A 26,851-nucleotide genomic window follows, 5' to 3' on the forward strand; every position below is an offset into this window, starting at 1 on the left:
TGTCAACAATGTTGATAAATTAGTGTTTTGGTGGAAAGTGGAAAAATATTATGAAATTGGTGGTAAATTGGACAATTTCTCAAAAAAATATCATTTATCATGGGTAACTTTAGACTGTAACTATAACAGAGTCCCGCTAATCTATTCTAATTAGTTGTAATGATGTGTTGTACAAAATTGTTTGCTCATTACAAAAAGGTCACTCACTATTCAGTGCATATATATTTTAAGATATATAAGTCTCACTTATAGCTATACTATTAATATCTCACATATATATTTGTCATTTTATTTTATAATATAAATTTGCTCTCACTCTCTCTAATACGAAAGTGCATATAAACGTTTATAAAAACATCCTCAGCCAATTGATCAATGAGAAAATTTGTTACTTTGCAATTTCTTTTTTCTTCCTCTTATTTTTATTTATTTACACGAAGTTTGATTCTTTTAAATATTTGTAGTCGATGGAATTTGTATATAAGTGTTAATTAGTTATTTATGTCTAGGCACATTAATATGGGCATTTATGTATTTATGAAAATAAAAATGAGAAGATAAATGTTTAATTGAAAAAAAAAGCTATTAGGAAACCAAGTATAAGCTTATATTAAAAAAAAAAAAAAATGACGGCGTAAAAATCCAATATTTACGAATTGTAGACCTATGTTTCCATTGTCATGATTTTGTTCCTCCGTTACAATATGGGCTGTTAATTTGGATGGTGATACACGTTTCATCACCATCTGATAATTTTGACCAAATTAAAAATCTCTCTATCGCTCAGTTCATTCAAACCGCATTGTCTCTTCACATAGATGTCTTCGTTCTCCACCATAGTTTTCCACCGAAGAAGTATAAGGTCATAGAGCAAAGGCACGAATCTAGGTAGGGTCCAGACTGAAAAAATCGGGGAAAAAAATTAATATACGATTTTTAAAATATGGTCTGGTGGTTATACGGAAGGACATAGTTGTTTGTTGTCTTGGGATCGATTCGTGTTGTCCGTCCATCCCGGGCCTCCGGAATGGCTCGACGGATAATGGTGGCACTGATTATATTGAACCTCCAAAACCAAAACAAAAAAAGTAAAATTAAAACACAGGAACGAGTTTGTCATTGGTCACAGAGACATCCTCAAGATCGGTCGCCGGCGAGCTCCGAACCTGAATCAAGAACGAGTTCAAATGTCTTCACTCTACAATAACAACAAATCAAGCTCACCAGAATCTTTCCAACCCAAAGAAAATTCAAAGCCCTAGACTTTCAGAAAATCCACAAATCTTCTATTCACCATATTCAACAAAAAAATCATAAATGAGAAAATTCGTTGTCTCTGCGCCGCCGCCGAATCTCCGTTGTCTTCGTCGCTCCCTTACTTCCTGGAGCAACGCGGCAACGCAACTACCTCGTGTAAGCTAAAGCTAAACCGAAGAATAATCATAAAAAATATTCCGAGTGAAGTAGGGTACTCAACCCATTTCAATACCAAAATTACCCTTCCTCATTTGTAGCCCCACTTATTTTCTCCGCCCTTGCATTTCCGTGTCTCCTTACATTTCATACTCAGAAATATGATTTTTTTAGCAAATATTATGTTTAATTTCACCCAAAATAAAAATATGAAAAGCAACTACTCATAATACAAGTCAACACAGGCAACCCCTCACACAAAATTCCAACCAATAAAAAACTATTCCAACAAAGTCTTGGTCAAGACTCAAAACTCCTCTCTCCATAGTTTTTTACATATATTGTGAAGAGCAAAGGCATTTAAGAGATCTGTGAAGCTCTCATTCAGCCAAATGAATAGAGTAATAATGAGGAAGCACCACCACTGCTCGTTGTTTTTCTCAGCCTTGGCGTTGCGGTGTGTGTTAGTCTTTTCTTTCCTTTTCGCTTCCCATTCCCAATACGCATCATATCCCACCCAATGCTCTCCGTACAGCTGTGGAGACAATCTCAGAGACTTGCATTTCCCATTCTGGGACAACACCACCTCCGAAAACTGCGTTCACCACCCCGGGTTTGAGCTCCGCTGCGTCGACAACACATACACGGTCATCAACATCGAAGGCCTCGAGTTTCGGGTGCTCGGCGTCGACCAAACACGCCGAACCATGAACCTCACCAGGAACGACCAGTATGAGGACCCATGCTCTCTTCCCGAATTCCAAACCACCACTTTGATTCCTTCCTTGTTTGCTTATGACCCTAAAATAGTTGCGAATCTCACGTTGCTGTATGACTGCCCGGAAACTATCGACGATGACAAGCTTAGTAGATTAAGCTGCCACGATGAGCGTCGACGGGTTTTCTACGCCAACGATTCGAGCTTGAGGTCGATGTCGGTCGAGAAGTGTAGAGTTGTCACAGTTCCGGTGCCACGGGACGTTCTGCGTCGGATCGAGGCCGGAGATGACGTGGAATTGATCGAGGGGTTGAAGAAAGGGTTTCAAGTGAATTACATGGATTTGGAAAGATGTTTTACCGATTGCATGAAAATTGATCGGAGTTGCGGATTCGACACCAATGCGCAGTTTCTGTGTTCTTGCTTGGAGGGTTTTCAACCATCTAAATCTGGAGCGTGTGTACATTCACCTAAAACTAAAAGTACGTATACCTTTTAACCTTCTTCTTCTTATGTCATTTATAGCTTAGGCTATCAAATGCTTTGCTCTCTGATCAAACAGAACTCCCTCCATTTTCCAACATTACTCTGATTTTTTATTAAAAAAAATTAATTGAATTCACTGCAATCATCAATTAGGTCTCCTCTATATAGGCAAACCCGCATTCTAATTAAGCAATAAGCAACAGTTATATTACCACCCTTACGTCATGGCTCATGAGTCATGACATTGTTATAATTATAAGACTGATTTATTTTTCTAATTATGAAACGTGGATGGTACATAACCGGCCACGCTGTTTTTCTTTTCTAGACACAAACAGTACACAAGTTTGATTTTTGGCCGGAAGCGAGTTACCCTCCATCTAGTCGTCAATTCATATTAGAGTAAACTAAGAGGTGTCTCATAAACCAAAATGAATAGAGTAATGAGGAAGCAAAAAATAACATTAGCTATTATTGTCAGCGCAAAAAAAAAAGAAAAAGAATATATAAATATCATTTTGAATAAACAGTAAGTATTTTTATCGGCATTAATTCTTAATAGTAGGTTCACAAGCTTGATAATATGTAATTAATAATTCAAGAAAAAAAAAATTAGCTGACCGGATAGAGTAATCTTGTACAATTATGACCATACAATACAATCACATTGTGACCATATCGCATTGATATCTAATAGATGATGATCATTAGGAAAATATAATACAAGGCACACGAATAATCCCTGGAAAAGTTTGGCCAGGTCAAAGTAGAGCCCATCTCAATCGTACGTATCTTTTCAATTTTTGTGATAGCTGTCCAAAACCACAGCCCACGCCGTGGCCTACAAAATAAACTCCATTAAGGGTCTACCATCCAAAATGAGATAAATAAAAATAAAACAATAAAAGGGGTTTTTTTTCAAAGTTTGTTGTGTGATTGAAAACAAGCAAATAAACTTAAATGATTCAAGAAAATATGGTAAAAACGAGGGATATGACTTTGTTGGCTCAATGATGTGGTTGATTATTGGGTTCACATTTAGGTTGAAAAAGAACGAAAATCTCTATCTCACCCCTTGAAATTATCCACTAATCTCTCTTGAGTCTTTAGTGATCTAATTGGGTGACGAACTTATACCTCTCGGCTTCGGTCCTAATTAAACACACAACCGCATTACACTCAGAGTTCAAACGACTACACCTGTTCCCTAGTCTTTCTATAGAGCTAGGTAGATTTATTACGGGAGGGGTGGAGCTCGCATGTTTATTACCTCTCGGTTTCAAAACTCGCCTAGGATTCACTAGCCAGTTTAGCTACTCTAACTAGAGATAACACACAATCCATTCCCACATAATTCTTCTTCTTTTCCCTCTTGAAAATCAACTCTAGTCCTAAGCAAATGAGTCAACCATTATCGAATCTCCAACTACATCATGTCCCTCTACAAGTCTAGCTACTCATAATAGAAATCAAACAAAGCAAGATAACAATAATCAAAGGTAAGAGAGCTAGAAAGTAAAGAGATATGATATTCAAATAAAATTCGTGTTGTTGTTTTATAATTTTCTATAATTAAAAAATTAATTAAAACGGATAATTAATGTGTAACAAGTCCGACACTTTTCTACCTATTTATTCGACGTGTATACCCGTTATCCCGCATTTTTAAAAAATAGGGTAAACGGATCTATTTTTTTTAACTAAGTCTGAGTAATGGAACAAGTGCATCCAATCGGACCCGTATACCATTGATATTCCTATGGAAAATCACTCCGACACGTAAACGAATCAAATTTCCTAAATGAAATATTAAATTAAGCCATTTATATTTTCAAACCCTAATTTTTTAATGTTAGTATCGGGTTTACGTTAATAATAGTTTATAAATATATATTGGATAATATTGTAGATGATAAATACACTACAAAAAAAACTGACAACAGTTGCGACAAAAGTCGTGGCTGTTAGCAAACACTGAGCGCGAGAAAAAGCCCGCTCAAATGAGAAAATGAAAATAGTTATCGTGGCTGTATCATCAAAAGTCGTGGTTAATTAGCCACAACTTGTTGTGGCTATTCCCGAGAATAAAAATTGTGGTTGTTGCCATTGTTTGTTGTAGTGATAAGGTTTTAAAATTTGAATTACTCAATATGTCATTAAAACTAAAATTTCTATTTAAAATTTGAAACGTTGGCTAGTTTGAAATTTCAAATATGACTTGATCTATCTAATTTTCTATTCATAATATAATGTGTGATATAAGGCGATTTTATTTCAATTAAAATGATAAACTGTCACAAACAAAAATTATAAGAACTCACAAATATATTTATCTTGCCTATCTAATGAAAAAGAATAAAATAATAGCTAATATACAAGTCAATGTTTAACATACCTTGTATTTCTCTTATTTAAATTAAGAACTGTGTGTTTATTAATTAATCATATAAAGAAATGCTTGAAAATTTAATATAATATATTTTGATTCAGTTTTAAATTCTGAAATGTTATAACACCTTTATACTTTATATTCGAAATATAATGGATAAAAAAATTTATAAATAATTCTAAAATACTGAATTATAATATTTCTCTTTTTCTTATATGTTTATATATTAAGATTATAGATTTCTATTAATAATATACAATTACTTTTAACTGATTAGTTTTATTAATAATTGAAACATAACAATAATTGTTTAAGCATAATTTCTGATAGTATTCTAGATTATTTACTATATTAACAACTCTGGAAACTAAAACTGATGAGTTTGACTAAGAATATGAAAATGAAGAATTTGTTACAATTAGTCAATCCATTAGTTTTTTTTTTTTAAGATTCTAGCCAAAATTTCATTTTATTAAGAAAATAGCTCATCAGGCCGAAGTTGATTAAATTAACTGAACAATTAATTAAATTCATTGTTCAGTTAATTTAATCAACTTCGACCTGGTGAGCTATTTTCTTAATAAAATGAAATTTTGACTATTTTTTAAAAAGAATGTGGACTATTGTATTACTAGCCTAATTGCCCCAAAGAATATACCGTACATGACAAATAACTAGCAAATTAGCCATATTTACACTTTTAGATTGCTATTTAGTCAAATTTTGGTAAATAGCTAATCTTTATTATGGTTACAACTATTTATACTATTATTTACAATTGATTACACAAAAAGGTTGACTATTTACCAAATATTTACTAAAAGTTGGCTTAATAGCAAACTATACATGTAAATATGATTAAATCTACTATTTTTATTAAATAAAAATAATCATTTAAAATTAATTAATCAAAAAATTAACAAAAAAGTTAGATTTTAGCAAAATAGTCAAAGTTACGTTGTCTATTTTTTCGACACCGTTAATAAAAATATTGACTCATGCATATATATAAGCAACTTCCCAGTCAATAATTTTATTGACTAGGGTAAAAAAAATTATTAGCACATGATATTTGAACATTTAATAAATTAAACTATTTTATTAATTTTAGAAAACCTTAATTATTTTAGAATTTTCTTATTTTTATTGGTTACTGTGCTAGAACACCCAAAAAAAAAAACTGTACGTAGAAGTTGATAAATATTTAATTAAGTATAAATACAAATGGGTGATTATGCTACAATGTCAAATACAAGGTATAATAATCTCGTCAGTTCATTGAAAGTTTACTTAGAAATATTGTTTTAAGAATGACCATTTACGTATAAATTTTTGCAGGTAACTCTACCCACATCAAGTTCATTATTATAGGTAATTCACTAATTCATTATGCCGTTGTATATTGCTCTTATTTTTCTCACTGTATCATAACGTCACAAATTGCCTTTTTCTACAGGTGCTTGTGGGTGTGGGATAATAATATTGTGCATCACAATTTGGACTATAAAGACTCGTATAATTTGGTCAGACAGTATAAAGAGCGATCGAGATATAGAGGCATTGATAGGAAGATATGGAAGTCTAAGTGCAAAGCGATATGCATACTCGGAACTGAAGAAAATCACCCAATCATTCAAGCTTAAGTTGGGACATGGAGGATATGGGAAGGTCTACAAAGGAGAGCTAAGTGATGGTCGCCTTGTGGCTGTCAAAGTCCTGAATTCATCAAAAGGAAATAGTGAAGAATTTGTCAATGAAGTTGTGAGCATAAGTAGGACCTCTCATGTGAATGTTGTCGCGCTTTTGGGGTTTTGTTTCGAAGGTCCAAAAAAAAGAGCTCTCGTGTACGAGTTCATGCCTAATGGGTCGCTTGAGAAGTTTGTGTACAACGAAAATGCTTCTCAAACTACGCCAAACCTAGAATGGGAAAAAATGATCCAAATCATTACGGGGATCGCTCGAGGTCTTGAGTATTTGCACCGCGGTTGCAACACTAAGATTTTGCATTTTGACATAAAGCCGCACAACATCCTCTTAGATGAGGATTTAAGTCCAAAAATCTCTGATTTCGGTCTCGCTAAGCTTTGCCCGAAGAAAGAAAGTTATGTATCATTGTTGAACGCGAGAGGTACGATAGGATACATAGCTCCCGAAGTTTGCAATAGAAATTTTGGTGGAGTCTCATCCAAGTCAGACGTTTATAGCTACGGAATGATGATTCTTGAGATGGTCGGTGGCAAGAATAACATTAGAGTTGAAGTTAGCAAAACCAGTGAGATTTATTTTCCCGATTGGATTTATAAGCAACTAAAACAGGAGAGTAGTTTAAGATTATGGGGTGACATGACCAACGCGGAAAATCAAACGGCGAGGAAGATGATCATAGTTGGGCTTTGGTGCATACAAAATGCGCCATCTGATCGACCCTCAATGAGTAAAGTGATTGAAATGTTGGAAGGAAGCTTAGAAGCATTGCAAATACCAACTAGGTCTACACTATCTTTGCCAAGATCTCCTGAAAGATTATTTCCCATGCCAACGACAGACTCTTTCTCATCCTCAACGTCGTAAGGATAAGGAAAGCCCCTTAATTTGGGTCTTTTTTTGTTTTTTGTTTTTTGTTTTTGTATTTTTTGTTTTTTGTTTTTTGTTTTTTGTTTTTTGTTTTTTGTTTTTTGTTTTTTGTTGTTGTTTATTTTTGGGAAAATAACACAATTATACCCTGTGTTTTAGTGAAATGTCGAGTTTAACCCTCGGTTTTCAAAAATATCGAGTTCATACCCTCTGTTTAACTAAAATGACGAAATTATACAATCTGTTTAACTAAAATAACGAAATTACACCCTGAAATTGACAACAGTGTCATGAATATTCTTTTTATTGACTTTTCATTGACGTTGACTATAATATTTATATATAAACACCAATTATCTTTATTCATTCGCGCCATATATGTAATTTATTTAAAAACTAAAAAATAAACAACAATCTCTTAATCGTGAAGAACACAGAAAGATGCAAAGGGGTAAACATCGATAGTTGATAGTCATCAAAATCGCATATTCGAACAGAGAATCCAGGATTTAGAGTTACAATTCGAACACGGAATGAAGTCATTTCTTAGGATGTATGAGTTTTATTATTTAATTTCAATTTAAGGCTATTTTTATTTCAAAATTGAGAATTTGGAAGTTAGAGCACTGATTTAGATTTGATTTGATTTTTCTTATATAAGAGTTAATATCAATGAAAGGGAGATTTGTGACGCTGTTATTCATTTCAGGGTATAATTTCGTCATTTTAGTTAAACAGAGGGTATGAACTCGACATTTTTAAAAACCGAGGGTTAAACTCGACATTTCACTAAAACACAGGGTATAAATGTGTTATTTTCCCTTTATTTTTAATGTCAGCAGACTCCAGCCACATAAAAGGTCCAATAGTCTTTTGGGCAAAAAAGCTACATTTGGTTTATTTGGGCTGTGCTCTTTTGAGCAATAAAGCCCATCCTTTAAAAAGAATTCCTAGGCTGCATTGAAATGGAACCAACGGTTTTCAGTTATTTATTTGCTTAGTTTGCAATAAATTTTAATAAATTCTGCTTTATAGATAAAATTAGGGTTTTAACCTTTTAATAAATTCTGCTTTATAGATAAAATTAGGGTTTTAACCTTTTAAAAAATATAAAGGTTTGATATTGAAAAAATATTTGAAGTTCAATTAATTCCTAATTTAATTGTTTTACAATACTTAAAGTAAAAAAAAAAAATAGAAGTTCAAGAGGAAAAAAAAAAATCATAGAGAGATTTATATGTAAAAAAACGTTGTAATTGTTATTATTGTATTTCTTGGACTATTAAAGTGATCAAGTCATCAAGCTGTTGCTATTTCCAACAACTATTTTCAGTCCAGGTTTAATCGTTCGTGGATTCTTATTAATTTTATTATTATTTTGTTTTCAATTAGTTTTTTTATTTTTATTTTATAAGTTGTGTGTGTGTGTTTTTATTTTGTCAACATATTAGCAAGTTTTGTGTAATTTTTTTACCTTTTATTTTGTAATACGATATTTTTTTTAATTAATTTGAGTTGTATTGTAAGTTGGTATTTAATTTTTTGGTTAATGATAAATTTATAATGTGTTATTTTTAAAACTTTAATTTAAATATAATTATAAAAGCTCCTTTTTTGCCTCTCGCCCAAGGCCTCGGAATTCCTTGAGCCGGCTCTACTTTTATGTGGGGATGCAATGCAAAGGCAAAGAAACAAATTTTTATCCCAAGCCACAAGACTTTTCTGTAAATACATCTGTAGCTTAAATCTCGTGTCTTCAAATTGGGCATATCCATAACTTCTTGAAATGTTTTCTACGAAAAGTCATATGCATGTTTTGTTTTGTGAAAAAACAGGATTTTTGGTAAAAAAAAATGGTTTAATGTAGTGTCGCAATAAAGTGACTCTGCATAATCAACCGAAGCATACTTGAAAATTATCTTCTTCTTCTTCTTTTTTTTTTTTTTTTTTAATTTGCATTTCCAATTAAAACTGTCTAATTGCTAATATTGCCTTATTAAATATATATGAACTATATTATCCTTGAAACCAAATTGATGATAGTATAAACACAACACTATTTTGTCAATAGTATTCATCTTGGTCACTATATTTTCTTCCTTTTGTTTGTTTTTTAAAAAATATAACATGAAAATATGACGTGCATTTAAGTCAGTGTCACATTATGAATACCAGACAATATATAGTCCATATTGAATTTAGAGGGGATAGTAGATTTTTTTCAGACATAAATGCATTATGCCATAAAGAGAAATACAGTAGTGTTCTCGTAGCGCAAGTCAGCCAACAGCCTCTGTCGCTTTCTTCACATCTCTCTCATACACAAAATTCCAACGCGTCATCCAATAAATCCGGAATAGTCTTTGGTCAATGCAATAGTTGATCAGTAAGTAAAATGAAGAAAGCTAAAAAAATAGAAGAGATTTTTTTATACAAGTAGTCTACTCCTATCATCTGATCAATAGCCCAAATAAAAAAAATAAAAAAAAAAATCATTCTTCTACGTAACAATTCGTGGCCATTGTTAAACAATTCTAATGAAAAATGACTTGATCATATATATAGCAATAAGCAACAGTTACCACCATTACGTAGTGACTCATACATGTAACAAGACTTGGTTTATTACACAAGAGGATGAAGTATAGCATACCACGTTTCATAATTCTTGAAACGAATATTACACAAGGATGATGGACCGATGTTTATAGAGGAAAACAAGGATGATGGACCGATGTCTATAGAGGAAAAAGAGAGATTTGAGCCAAAGTCACTTTTTATGAACAAAATTGTATCTATGTCACTACCAAAAAACATGTTGCAAGTAAGTCACTCTTATTTATTATTAGACCAAAATACCCTTAAAGTAGAACCATAGTTAAATATCTACAAAACAAAAGTAGACTAGAAGAAGAAAGTAGAACCACAGTTAAATATTTACAAAACAAAAGTAGACTAGAAGACTGAATCTATAATTCCGGCGAGAGCTCCAGCGAGGGTTACGGCGGCGGTGACCTCGTCGGAGCGACGATCGGCGCGTGAGAGAATTTGATGAGAGATTAGGGTTTGGATGTGGATATGAATTATTGTTGGATATAAAATAGAATGGTAATTAAGACATTGTATATGTGACAAATATGCAAAAAAAAAAGACACGAATGCAATTTAGACTCATTTTGTGATACAAATGAAATAATGTGCTGTTGTTGTGACTTCAACAACAAATTCCACAAGGAAAAACGAGTGTTGTTTAGGGTATTCGTATATATGTAACTTTTTTTGAAGCAATTAATATGTTCAATTTCACCTAGCCAAATGAGTAACGTGTTTGAGTAGGCTTAGGACTCAACTACTCGTAACACAAGTCAACACAGGCTAATCGTTCGGCCCTCGTACACAAAATTCCAACGGAGCCAACCAATAAAAAAACATTTCCACGAGTCTTGGTCGATACCATATTCCTCTCTCACCACTCCTCGAATATTTTACATATCTCCTCAAAACCAAAACAAAAACCAAAGGAATTCATGTACATCACATTAATAAATCACAAAATATTATGACGAAGCACTACTTTTTCATGGTCTCAGCCTTGGCTTTGCGGTGTGTGTTAGTGTCCCTATTTTTCGCTTCTTCATCCCAATCCCAACCCTACTCTGACCCCGTCTCTGTCTCCGTCCCGACCCCTAGCCCTAAGCCCGTCGAGCATTATTGCATTCCCAAAAGCTACATATCAGAGACCTCTACCCATTCTGGGATGACACCATTCCCAGATCCTGTGGTCACCCCGGGTTCGAGCTCCACTGTGTCTTCAGCAAATACGCGGTTATGGACTATAAGGGCCTCCAGTTTCGGGTGCTACACGTCGACCAAACACGCCGAACCATGACCCTCGCCAGGAACGACCTGTTTCTGTATCCGTGTTATCTCCCCGAAATCCCAAACACCACTTTCAACCACTCCTTCTTCGCTTATGACCCAGATAGAGTTGCAAATCTCACGCTGCTCTACGACTGTGATTCCTCAGAGCCTGATGTGAACTTGTCGGAGAGATTCGTCGGAGTTCAATTTGAGCGGACCGTCTATCGGAAGGTTGGGATATAGACAAAGCTTTCGTGCTCGAAACCTTCGAATTAGGATGGATCGAATGATGCCACGATGGGTTGCGGAATTCCCGTCGATAAATCGGACGAACGCCACAAGAATTTTGAGCACAAATTCTTGATAAGTTCTAGACTAAGAGAATCCTCACTAAACACACAAACACACTTTTTCATATATCTTCCAAGATGCTCATACTAGAGCTTACACACACACACATATATATATATATATATATATATATAGTCTAGATAATAACCTCTAGACACAAACCTTACATATTCTAATTCAATGGTTATAAAACCAAATGAATGAAAAAAAACATAACAACAAAAATAAGTAACCATAACCTCTAAGAAAATAAAAACCACCAAGTAATGAAAATTAAAAGCTAGAGGTTACAAAACAAGTAAAAAAAACATCCAAATTTGTTGATGAGTGCATTGGCCTTTCTTCACATTTGATGCTTGAGATGTCCTCATCAGAGCCTCTCGACTACGTTGATGACGTTCTCAGTAGGCTTAACTGCTCGGTCGACCAAAGCATTGTCTACGCCAACGATTCGACCGTGACGTCGGTGTCGGACGGGAAGTGTGGAGCTGTCACAGTCCCGGTGTCACGGCAAGTTCTGGATCGTATCAAGGACAAACAAGTGGGAGTGATCGATGGTTTGAGAGAAGGGTTTCAAGTGAATTACTTGGACTTGGATCGCTGTTTATATTGCGAAGGATCGAACGGGAGTTGCGGATTAGGCTCCAATGCGCAATTTCAGTGTACTTTCTCCAAAGGATCAAAACAAGTTGAGTCTGGAGAATGTGTATCGATTCAAGTTAAAGGTACGCCTTTAATTTGCTTTTCACGAAATAAAACACACTGTCGTTAATTAAGCTGTGTGGCTTGGGCTAAGATAATACTTCCCTATTGGATGGTTATAGAGCTGCTATATTAAAAAGCGAAAATCTTGTCCGAAATCTTCAGTACAGATTTTTTTTTTTTTTTTGTATTGAACCCACGACCTCCATAGCTCGTGACGTGTAATTAGGGATGACAATTTGACCAGTTACTCGCGTTCCGGCCCGTTACCCGATTTATTCGGGTCGGGTAATACCCGTTCTTTTTTGGTAAACGGATAAACGGGTAATACCCGTTAAGGTTTTAACGGGTCCGGGTACGGGTAACGGAATAGTCATCCCGTACCCGGTTACCCGGGACCCGACCCGTTAAATAATAAATTTGTATATGTTGCAATGAAGATGACCAAATTTACAATGAAGATGGTCAATTTGCAATGAAGACTTCTTTTGTATTTTTTATTTTTTTATTTTGAATTTTAATGTTCTTCATATTGTAGTAGCACTTTGATATTTTTCACCTAAATTTTATTATTTTTAAACTTTATATTGTTGATGGATTTTTATTTTATAAACGGGTAAGCGGATCTACCCGACCCGCTACCCTTTTTTTAAACCGGGTAAACGGGTAACGGGTCCAATATTTTTAACCCGCTTACCCGGCGGGTATCCCCGTTACCCGGCCCGTCTCAAAATCCGGGTAAACGGGTCCGAGTAACGAGTAAAAAATTATAACGGGTACGGATAACGGAATAGGCGTACCCGACTTTACCCGTACCCGTAAAGTCGGATCTTGAAGCTTGGATCTTGAAGTTTTTATGAACAATTTGCATAAACCAAACTTGAATCTTGATGTTTTGATGAGCAACCTTGGATTGCAAAATGGTTTTAGATGGGTTTAACATTATTGCAAAATGAGTTTAAAATAGGTTTAAGAAACTTACCCTGGGTGAGTAAGAACATTCCGGCGACCCAAGAGATGAAGATTCCGGCGACCCAAGAAGCTTCACTCCTTCATTCTCCAGCTGAGCTCAACAGGAAGAAAAAGTTGAAAAAAAAAATGTGAAAGAAGTTTCAGATGAGAGAAATGAAAGTTAGATGTGTTTTGAGAGGTTAAAAAATGTTGAGGGTAGTTGGAGAAAATTTAATTTCTCTCACCTACCAAAAGTACTAGTTTTGTCAATTTTTTGATTTTGGGCCAAATATGGTAAGTGACATTGAGATGGTATTATTTGTGTCAATTCCCCATTGATCAATGAGAAAATTTGTTACTTTGCAATTTCTTTTTTCTTCCTCTTATTTTTATTTATATACACGAAGTTTGATTCTTTTAAATATTTGTAGTCGATGGAATTTGTATATAAATGTTAATTAGTTATTTATGTCTAGGCACATTAATATGGGCATTTATGTATTTATGAAAATAAAAATGAGAAGATAAATGTTTAATTGAAAAAAAAAGCTATTAGGAAACCAAGTATAAGCTTATATATATAAAAAAAAAAAAACGACGGCATAAAAATTCAATATTTACGAATTGTTAGACCTATGTTTCGTTACAACATGGGCTGTTAAATTGGACAGTGATACACGTTTCATCACCATCTGATAATTTTGATCAAATTAAAAATCTCTCTATCGCTCAGTTCAAACCGCATTGTCTCTTCACATAGATGTCTTCGTTCTCGACCATAGTTTTCCACAGAAGAAGTATAAGGTCATAGAGCAAAGGCACGAATCTAGGTAGGGTCCAGACTGAAAAAATCGGGGAAAAAAATTAATATACGATTTTTAAAATATGGTCTGGTGGTTATACGGAAGGACATATATAGTTGTTTGTTGTCTTGGGATCGATTCGGGTTGTCCGTCCATCCCGGGCCTCCGGAATGGCTCGACGGATAATGGTGGCACTGATTATAATGAACCTCCAAAACCAAAACAAAAAAAGTAAAATTAAAACACAAGAACGAGTTTGTCATTGGTCACAGAGACGCATCCTCTATATCGGTCGCCGGCGAGCTCCGAACCTGAATCAAGAACGAGTTCAAATGTCTTCACTCTACAATAACAACAAATCAAGCTCACCAGAATCTTTCCAACCCAAAGAAAATTCAAAGCCCTAGACTTTCAGAAAATCCACAAATCTTCTATTCACCATATTCAACAAAAAAATCATAAATGAGAAAATTCGTTGTCTCTGCGCCGCCGCCGAATCTCCGTTGTCTTCGTCGCTCCCTTACTTCCTGGAGCAACGCGGCAACGCAACTACCTCGTGTAAGCTAAAGCTAAACCGAAGAATAATCATAAAAAATATTCCGAGTGAAGTAGGGTACTCAACCCATTTCAATACCAAAATTACCCTTCCTCATTTGTAGCCCCACTTATTTTCTCCGCCCTTGCATTTCCGTGTCTCCTTACATTTCATACTCAGAAATATGATTTTTTTAGCAAATATTATGTTTAATTTCACCCAAAATAAAAATATGAAAAGCAACTACTCATAATACAAGTCAACACAGGCAATCCCTTCCGCGGGTCTCACACACACAAAATTCCAACCAATAAAAAACTATTCCAACAAAGTCTTGGTCAAGACTCAAAAATTCCTCTCTCCATAGTTTACGGTATCTTGTGAAGAGCAAAGGCATTAAAGAGATCTGTGAAGCTCTCATTCAGCCAAATGAATAGAGTAATAATGAGGAAGCACCACCACTGCTCGTTGTTTTTCTCAGCCTTGGCGTTGCGGTGTGTGTTAGTCTTTTCTCTCCCTTTCGCTTCCCATTCCCAATACGAACCATATGAATATCCCAGCCAATGCTCTCCGTACAGCTGTGGAGACAATCTCACAGACTGGGGTCTCCCATTCTGGAAAAACACCACCTTCGAAAACTGCGGTCTCCACCCCGGGTTCAATCTCAGCTGCATCGACAACACATACACGGTCATCAACATCGAAGGCCTCGAGTTTCGGGTGCTCGGCGTCGACCAAACACGCCGAACCATGAACCTCACCAGGAACGACCTGTATGAGCACCCATGCTCTCTTCGCGAATTCCAAAACACCACTTTAAATCCTTCCTTCTTTGCTAATGATCTTAAAAAAGTTGCGAATCTCACGTTGCTGTATGACTGCCCGGAAACCGTCGACGAAGACGTGCTTAGTAGATTAAGCTGCCACAATGAGCGTCAACGGGTTAACGTTTTCTACGCCAACTATTCGAGCTTGAGGTCGACGTCGGTCGAGAAGTGTAAAGTTGTCACAGTCCCTGTGCCACGGGACGTTCTGCGTCGGATCGAGGCCGGAGATGACGTGGAATTGGAGTTGAAGAAAGGGTTTCAAGTGAATTACATGGATTTGGAAAAATGTTTTACCCACTGCATGACCTGGAATAATAGTCGACGTTGCGGATTCGACACCAATGCGCAGTTTCTGTGTTCTTGCTTGGAGGGTTTTCAACCATCTAAATCTGGAGCGTGTGAACGACATTCACATGAAAGTACGTACACCTTTTAACCTTCTTCTTCTTATGTCATTCATAGCTTAGGCTATCAAATGCTTTGCTCTCTGATCAAACAGAAATCCCTCCATTTTCCATTATTACTCTGTATAAGCGTGTTAGATAAAATTGAGATGTCGTAGTTCTATAAAATAAGTTTGACATTTTAGTTTCGTAATGTAGTAATAAGTATAAGCGTTGTGTTTGCTTTCTGCATTTGAAGTGCTTCCATTGGGAAATCGAGCTCAATGCGTTCTTTGGCTCTCTTAAATTGTATCATACTATCTAAAAAATTAGGCGTTTCAAAAATAGTTTAGTTAAAGATACTAAGGTGTTCAGAAATTTAATTACATTATTATATATATATAAAGGAGAATCCGGAATCACTATTCACACAGACACAGGTTACTGTTAAGTCTACAGTATCCGAATTTTTTTTGACGAAAATGCCCTTTAAAACTGTCATAATTACAATACTTGCCATTCAAATTTTAGAGAAAAACGACATCACCATACTCTGACATAGAGTAACATCCTGACAAACTCCTAATGTGCTGACGTCATCATCTGCATATTTATGGACTTTTGAGTTCTTATCCGGAAATTTCTGGATTTTTGACGAATTCTTTCGTGGTTATTTCCAGAAAATTCTCCATAGAGTCATTTCAGTCTATATATAGCTACCCAATCTTGCTCAAACTGTCGAACCTATACAGAAAACAAAGCAAAAATCAAAACCCTATAAAAAAAACACACACACACAGTTCATTGCCGGCAAAATCAACCAAACCAAATTTTACCTAATGCTTGCAAAAATCATAACCTTTAAAATAAAAAATAAACCACCCAGTTCATTGCTTGCAAAATCAACCAAAATAAGTCTTACTTGAACAAAGATCACTGCAGCAAGATCACATGGTATTACAGAAGCATTACATTTACAGCAGCTTCCTGTTCAGAAATTATAACACGCCCAATATAAAATTATCTCTTCATCCATTTGATCTTTTCAGTAGGCACAAAGACACAACCACATACCACGATCTCACAAAGACGCAGATTATTAACATCAATAAAGAAGAATTTCATTGGAAGATATTAGAATAATAAACAAACACAAAAACAAAGCGGTTTGTTAAATTTTTGTATTTTTCCTTTTGTGCCTGAAAAGTTTGTCACAGGTTTCTCGACTTTTCTAAAACCTTACACCGAAATGTGTTCATATAAATCCTATCATCCCAATTCTTTTTTATCTTTTGAACTCCTGAATTACAATTGAAGAAGGAAGACGAGATCTAAATTCAGAGACAATCAGATTTTGGACTACTCATTTTTCAAAATTTAGCAGCCATGTTTCATCTATTAATTTTCTTAAAAAATTCAAGAAAGAAAAAATAGAAAGGAAGATTATTATGAACTACTAAATTCATAGAGATTCTTCAAATTTGTTGGAAAAAGTTGACGTACCAAATATGTGATTGATTACATTATGTTACTATCAATCAATAACCAAGAACAATCAGCGAATATGAAATAGGATAAATAAACTCAACTTAAATTCCTTCGACCACGTAAACAAATTTTGCAAAATAAAAACAATGGAAAAAGAAAGTTCGGGTTTTAGAAAATAGATTTCGAAGACAGATTCTGATAAGAAGAAACCCGGAATTCACTTATTCAAAATTTGCTCTTTACATATCAAAACCCCCAAATCTTAAATGTGAAATCCGAACCAAATTATAAATTCAAATCATATGAAAAAAATCAAACACATAAGCAAGGTTGATCATAAATCGAAAACCCCAAAAACAATAAATCACCACCAAATCCAACACCAGGTAAAAACCCTATAAATTTGTTCTTTAAAAATCGAGAGAAAAATATATATTTGAAACTTTACCTTACTATCATCGCTGTCTCTCCTTTTGTCCATTTCTACTTTTTTCACCATCTTCTTATTTCTCATTTTGTTCGGCGCTTGATCTTCTTCTTCGGCTCTTTTCCTTTCTTTCTGATCGCATTTCTCTCTCTCTCTCTCTCTCTCTCTCTCTCTCTATCTCTCTCTCTCTCGCTCTTCGTTCAGATTTTATGCGGCGTGGTAATAACCAAAGCAATGAAACCCTTAATGGTTAGAAAAAAAAAAAAATAACACGTTTGTTTTTAACCAAAAAATAAGACACGTAGCATTTTATTGCTTAACAGATACGCTTTGGATTTTCCGATCAAAATAAATAAATTACCTTATTTTCATTTTATTGTTTCCTTACAGATAGCGTATCATTTATTTGGGCTTCTGTTTCTACCTATTTTCATGGATTGAATGGGCTTTATATTTTCTGAAATTGGTTTATATTTGAGCTTTTATTTTCTTTCAATTTTGTGAATTACACTTTGCTTATGGTTTTGACATAGATACAAAAAATAATTTATTTTTATAGCAATATGAAAAAAAAAGACAACAATTAAAAAATCACTAATACTGAAACGCTTTATTTGTTCTGAAAACATTTTTCAAATTCAAATATTTTATAAATATTATTTTTCATCAAAACATTGATAACTCATTTATACTAAAATACATCAAGCAAAATATTGTGTTGATAAATATTTTTTCTTACTATTGGGATTGGAAATAATCTGATATGATTTTAAGTTAATTCATAAAAGAAAAAAAAGATGTTTGCAATGTTTTGGATTAATAAAGTTCATTATACTTTTCTTGAATAAAAAATTCATTTCATATTCTATAGATATTAAAATTGAAGAATTGTAACTTTTTTTTTCTCTCCGATACATTGATAACAAATCAATAGCATATTTGAAAAAAATATACATGAATATAAATAAAAAGTCATCATACAATTAAATGATAGTTGATTCAATAATAGTATTGTCTTTGCACTATTAACTGGAAATGGCTAATTGGTATTTCAAAACAAGTAAGTTGTATCTTTTAAAATTTGAAATTGAAGAGTTATTATTTATATTGTTACATAATTGTAAATTGAACAATGTAATTAGTTGTGCTACTTCATCTTCACAAATTTCACTATACAGTTTTTTTATTACTTTAGAAGCATATATACAAAATTACAAAATAAATAACATAGAAAAATTTTAATTATCTATTAAGTTATTTACTTTTACCGAAACGTAAAATTTATAACTATAAAAATGTATTTATCATCGGCTTGATCCGCCGCAACGCGCGGGCACACCCGCTTGTGTTATTAAATAATTCAGGGAAAAAAAAAGGTTGACTGGAGAGAATAGTCTTGTACAATTGTGACCATACAATCACATTGACTTTAGATATTTTATAGATGATGATCATTTAGGAAAATAAAATACTAAGGCACATGAATCATCCCTTGGAAGATTTTGACAAGGTATACAAAGTAGAGCCCATCTCAATCCTACGTGTCTTTTTTATTTTTGTGATAGCTGTACAAAACCTTTTAACCTTCACATGAAAGTACGTACACTTTTTAACCTTCTTCTTCTTATGTCATTCATAGCTTAGGCTAGCAAATGCTTTGCTCTCTGATCAAACAGAAATCCCTCCATTTTCCAACATTACTCTGAATTAAAAAAATAATAATAATTGAATTCACTGCAGTCATCAATTATATTGGTGTTTGAATGAGTCCACTCATGAAATCCTCTTTTAAGTCTTTAGTTGCATATAATATTCGCCAAACTTCAAAATAAATAATAGTCCCAGATCATACTGTAGTATTAAATATTAATCGACATGGGGCCACATAGGGGGAAAAAAATATTGAAAGAAAAAAGAAGATAAGTTAGGAGAGAATTCAAATAAAAAAAAAAATGGAGAATCTTAATCATCTTCACTTGTTATAGCATGACAATATAAACTCGTGATCAGTCTGGTCTTCGCGATTATATAGTAAATTTTACCGCTATTTATTTTTACGTGACAATTCGTTGCCATTGTTTGAAAAATTCTAATGAAAAATACTTGCTTACAAGACTTACTCTTTTTCTAATTATGAAAATTGATGGTACATAACCTGCCACGCGGTTTTTCTTTTCTTGACACAAACATTACACAAGTTTGCAATCTGTTTGGCAGTTCACTCAAATTGTTTTTGTTTTCTGTTTTTGTTTTCATATAGTTGTAGTCTAAAATTTTTTTGCAGTTGTTTTCAAATAACTGTTTGGTAATGATTTCAGTTTTTTTATTCAGTTTTTTGTAGTTGTACTGTAATAATTCACATAAGAATTAGGCGTCGAGATATATACTAATTGAAAGTCTTTGTTGCGAATATAATGGTCGTACCTTTAGTTATAATGATTGTTCACAAGTTCATCGGAAAACACCATTTGTCTTTATAGTCGATACAACAAATATCAAATTTTGATACCTAATGTTGACTAAAAATAGTGAAAACTTATGTGCTCGACGAGAGGATCACGACCAATTAATAGTTTGTAAAATGGAGTTTCGATTGTTTAAAGTTTGTCATAATTGTAAAACTTAAGTTTTACAGGGAACAAAAACAAATTCGATAATCAAAAGTGAGGAAAATGAAATGATGTTGATAGGAGAGAAGGAGATGTCAAGAGGAGATATACAAATATAAAAATAAAAATAAAAAAAAGTTAAGAAAGTTGAGTGAAAAAAATTGGAAAACACCTAAAAACTGTTTTCTGATTTTCTTCATTAAAATAGAAAACAGTTTGAAATTTTTTTGAATTGTATTATGAGAATCATCAAACAAACAGTGAATTCAATTTTTTTAGAAAATTGTTCAAGTTAGAAAAGTGAAAAACAGTTTTCAAGTTAAGAAACAAACAGGCCTAAATGATTTTTCTGTTTTGTTTTTATTTTTTTTATTTTATTTTAGTAAAACAATAAGGGAAACTTGAGAAATCAAGCTCAATGTTAGCTCACATTTGAAAATCAAACGCTATGTTGAACACTTTAGGAAAAACTAGATTTTATGTAGGTAAAACGTCCAAAATATATCATTTTAGAAAAATTTGAAATTAATAGAAAAATGAAGGCAAAAACTTTGAAATTACTAGAAAAATGAAAGCAAAACCTTCGAAACGATGAAAAAGATCAAAACAAAAAATTTCAAAATTACTAGTGTTTGAATAATATATTTTCAAAGTTTTTGCCCTCATTTTTATATCTTCGAAAGGTTTTGCCTTCATTTTTATATCTTCGAAGGTTTTGCCTTCATTTTTCTAGTGATTTCGAAGTTTTTGCATTTATCTTTCTAATCGCTTCGAGGTTTTTTTTACAATGGTATTTTGGACGTTTTACCTACCCAAAAGCTTGGTTTTCTTATAGTGTTCAACATAGAGCTTGGTTTTCAAATGTGATGTAATAACATTAAGCTTGGTTTCTCAAGTATCAATGATCTCATTCACCAATTCATGCTTCTTTCTCTTCTCTAATCCATCCACATCTCTTTCTCTCTCATTTGGTCCTCATTCCTATTTTTTTTCTTATTTGGTCCGGTACGATTTAATTTTTTTAAGATAGTTTAGACCGGTCCGGTTTAGTTGTTTTTTTTTCGATTTTAGACCGGACCATGCACATCCCTACTTCAAGCACGAATAGCGGTCAAGGAAAAATCAGTTGTCGACAAAAGGATAATTACCGAATCTAATAATACTTAAGACAGTTCATTACTAATTTGAATAATGTCTACCAAGTTGTGGATTAATTGAACGTTTCATAATCCCGAGGGAATTTCCCCAGAATATGGAGAGTAAGACTGATAATTATGCATATAAAATACGTTTTGAACTAGTATAGAACCAGACGTTACAGTTAAGAAAATCCAAAAAAAAAAAAAGAGATGTCTAAAGTTTGAAAAGGAATTAACGAGAAAAATGTTGATTGCCAAGACTTGTGTTACACTTGTATGTATACAAGTCATATAATTACAGTAGTTTGGAATATAAAACATCTCAGTTGTTCTGATAGTTTATTCTACATCTCTTAATATCCCAGGAATCAATTGGAGGCCCAAAGTTATCTTAGGTAAGTTAGTCATTCTTCAATTTTTTTCGTAGTGTGTATCTTTTGATTGAAATTGTATATGGATGTGTTTACCGATTAAATCACTGTATCAATACAGCGGTTACCAGCACGATAGTGGCGTTACTTTTTATGGGCTTCACAAGGTGGTGCTACACGAAAAGAAAGAGCATTTTGTCAACCATTAATAAAGGCATTTTGTCAACCATTAATAGAGGCATTTTGTCAACCAGCAATAGAGGCGATCAAGATATACCAGCATTTATAAGAAAATGTGGAAACCCAACTGCAAAAACATACAAATACTCGGAATTGAAGAAAATCACCAAATCGTTCAAGGACAAGCTGGGACAAGGAGGTTATGGAGAGGTGTACAAAGGAATTTTACGAGATGGTCGTGTTGTGGCGGTGAAACTCCTAAAGTCGTCAAAAGGCAATGGCGAAGAATTTCTCAATGAAGTTGTGAGTATTAGCCGGACCTCTCATGTGAATATCGTCACTCTTTTAGGGTTTTGTTTTGAAGGTCCGAAAAGGGCACTTGTTTATGAGTTCATGCCTAATGGATCGCTTGAGAAGTTTGTCTACAGCGAAAATCCATCTAAAGCTAGGACAAATTTAGAGTGGGACAAAATGATTCAGATTGCTATAGGCATCGCTCGAGGTCTCGAGTATTTGCACCGCGGTTGCAACACTAGAATTTTGCATTTCGACATAAAACCACATAACATCCTATTGGATGAAGATCTATGTCCGAAAATCTCTGATTTTGGTCTTGCTAAGCTTTGCAAGAACAAAGAGAGTTGTGTGTCATTATTGAACCCGAGAGGTACGATAGGATACATAGCTCCTGAAGTTTGCAACATAATTTTTGGCAAAGTTTCATCGAAGTCTGACGTCTATAGCTACGGGATGATGATTCTTGAAATGGTCGGTGGTAGAAAGAACATTAAAGTTGAAGTGAGCAAAACCAGCGAGATTTATTTTCCCGATTGGATTTATAAACAACTTAAACACCAGAGTAGTTTAAGTTTGTGGGGTGATATGAGCGACGAGGAAAACCGCAAGGCAAGGAAGATGATCATAGTTGGGCTTTGGTGTATACAGATTGCCCCATCGGATCGACCCTCGATGAGTAAAGTGATTGAAATGTTGGAAGGAAGTTTAGAAGCCCTGCAAATTCCAACTAGGCCTACATCATGTTCGCCGAGATCTCCTGAAAGATTGTTTCTCACGCTAACTGAGGGCTCTTTCTCATCATCGTCGTCGAAAGACCCATGTATCAAAGAGGAATGTCATTTCATCAAAGATCATGCCGTTTAGATGATGCTTGTGAGTCAAATTTGTGTATGATCATTGTTTTGGCTATTAATAAAATAACTTGTTCTGTTAATATATATTCTAATTTTTTTTTTCTTTTTATAATCTACAAGCATGATAGCTGCGCTTCGCAGCAGGAAACTTGTATATTATTATTGTACATAATTTATTAACTTTGTGATGTATTACTTTTTACAGAGAGAGAGAGACAGAGAGCTTTACACAAAGAGAGGAACATGAAAGATTTACTGAAGTTGATTTTTGTTCTTTCAAGCTTGTTACCTGTTCTCCCACATGCTAAGCGTGAGCATGATCCAAACTATCTAATGTTCATTAGCAGACAATAGCTAGATATATTGATCAGTCAAAGATTATATGTGTGTATATATGTTGTTTTGCAACTCCAACTCAATATTTATAGAGCAGATATAAGAATTTGGTAACGTCAATTATAAATCAGCCAGAATATGAAATATCCCGTATCTAGAAATATCTAGGGTTTTTTTTTTTATTCAATGGCTTTTCCAGAAATATCTGGAGCTTTGTATCTTATAGCTTGAGTGGCATTTTTATAATTTACTTAACTTTCAGAGTTTTATATGTATTCAATCAGAGTGGCATGCATGTAATTTCACAACCTTGAAAAGGTATACACTGCAGAATATTGTATATCTAGAATATTCTTGGTCTGATGTTATAAATGGCAATTCTGTAATTTGAACAGATGTCGTAATATTTAACGGCATTTATATAATTTTGAAAAAAAAAAGTTGGGTATAATTGTGAGAGAGAGACGTCATCTTCTTTACAAATTGTAATTGTTTTATCAATCAAAAGATATTTTTGTCTGTTTGTTCATTGTAGAATGAATAATGTAATTTTAAAACTTAAATAGGTATTTTTGGAAAATTTTATGACAAAAACCCGGATTTCACAGTGAAATTCGGGTTTGTTTTATATATATACGACGGATTATGAGTAACACGCTGTATTTAAATAAGGGTTATTAAGCTATATAGCCACACGGATATAGTGGATTGAGATATAGCCCACCTTTAGTTAATTTCTTGTAAATAGCCAAGCAAACTTATTAACAGATTAATAAAAGACTTATTTAACACAGTCAAACATATATTTTAGGTAGTTAATATGCTGCCACATATGCAAGTTGGCTATTTACAAAGTATTTACCAAAGGTTGGCTAATTTACAATTCCTATAGTTTAGGTGACTTATATAGCCAATTTTTTGTTTAAATAATTGCATCAATCATCAATTATATACGACGTAAATATTCCATTTACAATACCAATACGAGAATATAACGAAGAACATAAAGTAAACATTATGGAAGAAAAAAAAACGACGAATTCAAAATTACTTGTTGGTATTTATAGATTTTATTGCATCATGTTTAATTTGTTTAGCATATAAATATCTTATTTACAGAAACAAAATATATGAAGAAAGCAAAGAACATTAAATAATTTTTTTGGGATTACAACAATGAAACTGAAAGAACAAGCCACGAAAAATTTCGGAAATTAATAAATAAATATTGGTGAGTGGAAGAAGAGTTAAATCACATTGTATGGTAATATGGTAATTGAAATTACTGATTCTGCGCAACTGTTTCAGAAAGTGTTTGTAACAGAAAGTGCGACAGTTGCTGAAATTTAGAGAAACAACAGATTAACGATATGAGTGCGAAAATAATAAATAGACACCAGAGTTGGTAACCCAGTTCGGCAATCCGTGCCTACGTCTGGAGGGCCTTTGCCCGGTGGAAAGCAATTTACTATGATAACGTGATACAATAAGGATTTACACTCAACGACTCCCTCGCTAGCTACCCAACCTACGTCTATCCTCTTCAACAGCAACTTAGGCTCCCCCTAAGTACGAGATCACCTCGATTCCCACAGAATATCTCTCCCGAGACTTCTTAACGTGTTTCCCAACAAAAATAATTGAAAAAACCTAACATCTAGCTTCTAATACAATCACCCGTATATAGGCAACAAAGCAGAGGTAAAAGACACCTTAAAAGCCTGAACACAGGTCGTTCTAAGCTCAGCTAAAACACTCAAATAAATCTCTCAAAAGGCGTGAGTGTAGATGGTGTGGTGATGACCTATTTATATGAGAAAACTAGGTCAACACAAATCTTGAAGTCGGATTAGGAACACCAGCCCATTATCTCATTAATCCACGCTGGAATCCTTCTTCAAGTCGGAGTAGCAAAACCCAAAAGTCAATGGGCCGAGACTGTTATACAGGACTGTTACAACACAAACTGCGACACTTGTGACCGAAAATTGTAACAAAGCCCAACGCTATCCGATAATATATTCCACGATTCTATATTATTTTGCCAACATTAAATCGCCAATTAATGTAACAACAATCTCCCCCTTTGGCGTTTAAAGGCAAAACAGAATCGTACCTGTGACACTTGTGACGATGACGACGACGACGAAGCTTCAACACCATTAGCAGAGTCACCAAGAGTCACATAATCTCCCCCTTTTTGCCATGAAAAAAGTTTGGAAAGTCAAAGATCCACAAAATCACGGTGCGTGTACTCCTCTGAAAGTCCCGACCAAAGACGAGCAATCTATCGTATGCGGTAACTTCATAAAAGAGGATGTTGTTCCGAAACAACAACTTGCAGATATTTTCACGAAAGACGATTCAAAGTTCGAATCACTTAGGCCTGTCGTGGGTCTTTGTGTAACTGATTCGTGATCTATCATCGACGTGTATTCGAGTATAAATATGGAAAATTAATGCTCGAATACATTTTTATTGAGGTACGATATTTTTTACCTCACGTGCAAGTTGTCATGTTAATTCGGATTTTTAGTGTTCGTCCGATGAGTTGTCTTTGTGTTAAAAAAAAAAAAAAAAAAAAAAAAAAAAAGAGTCAAAAGTCGAATTTCAAAAAAAAAAAAAGTCAAAGCTCGAAAAAAAAAGTCAAAGTTCGAAAAAAAAAGGTCAAAAGTCGAAATTAAAAAAAAAAAAAGTCGAAATTCGAAAAAAAAAAAAAAAAGACAGACTTCGGAGACTCAGAATCCAATCTCCACCGTTCAGAATGTACCTTTATGTGTTACGACCATGGTGTACAAATTTCGTGACGATCCAACGGTTAACGAATTCAGAAACTCGTGTTTGGCAACGCTGGTCGGAGTAGTTGCGATTTATTCCGAAATTTTTTGGTTTCTTCTCCGATGAACCAACGTTTTTCTCCACATTCGGAGTAGATTTGCACCACAATGAGCGCCTTTTTTTCTAGACTCATTGAGCTAGAAGCTTTTGTATTGAGCTTGGGTCGTGTTTTCTCCGACGCCGTGATATCTTCTTTTCGACATGAAACGAGATCTACGATGATGCATTATATTCAGGGGGAGAAAATTGTTGTTTGGAAGTATGTTTATGGCAAAAAGGGGGAGGTTATGTGACTCTTGGTGACTCTGCTAATGGTGTT

At 34.0% G+C, this 26,851-nt stretch overlaps 1 protein-coding gene, 1 long non-coding RNA gene and 1 pseudogene across 3 annotated transcripts; 2 read left to right on the top strand and 1 right to left on the bottom strand.

Moving 5' to 3' along the window:
• Positions 1 to 1,820: 1,820 nt before the first annotated feature.
• Positions 1,821 to 7,673, top strand: LOC149384034 (LEAF RUST 10 DISEASE-RESISTANCE LOCUS RECEPTOR-LIKE PROTEIN KINASE-like 2.3 pseudogene; annotated as a pseudogene). Its single transcript, XR_016301588.1, has 3 exons — positions 1,821 to 2,613; positions 6,345 to 6,377; positions 6,463 to 7,673. The product of XR_016301588.1 is annotated as an LEAF RUST 10 DISEASE-RESISTANCE LOCUS RECEPTOR-LIKE PROTEIN KINASE-like 2.3 pseudogene (transcript).
• Positions 7,674 to 15,039: 7,366 nt separating this feature from the next.
• Positions 15,040 to 23,839, top strand: LOC149384035 (LEAF RUST 10 DISEASE-RESISTANCE LOCUS RECEPTOR-LIKE PROTEIN KINASE-like 2.4). The gene is made up of 4 exons (XM_089629037.1): positions 15,040 to 16,029; positions 22,022 to 22,051; positions 22,149 to 23,377; positions 23,564 to 23,839. Exons 1-3 carry the CDS (start codon positions 15,213 to 15,215, stop codon positions 23,366 to 23,368), a joined length of 2,067 nt encoding a protein of 688 aa, XP_089485163.1. The 5' UTR covers positions 15,040 to 15,212; the 3' UTR covers positions 23,369 to 23,377; positions 23,564 to 23,839.
• LOC149384036 (uncharacterized) lies at positions 16,417 to 18,433 on the bottom strand. The gene is made up of 3 exons (XR_016301782.1): positions 17,930 to 18,433; positions 16,916 to 16,980; positions 16,417 to 16,737 (listed from the first exon to the last, which is right to left on the bottom strand). It is a non-coding gene; the product is annotated as an uncharacterized LOC149384036 (long non-coding RNA).
• Positions 23,840 to 26,851: the final 3,012 nt, after the last annotated feature.

This window comes from Urtica dioica, chromosome 10 (assembly GCF_054948205.1).
Source record: "Urtica dioica subsp. dioica isolate 48M chromosome 10, U.dioica_male_clone48M_v1_H2, whole genome shotgun sequence".
Classification (NCBI taxonomy): domain Eukaryota; kingdom Viridiplantae; phylum Streptophyta; class Magnoliopsida; order Rosales; family Urticaceae; genus Urtica; species Urtica dioica.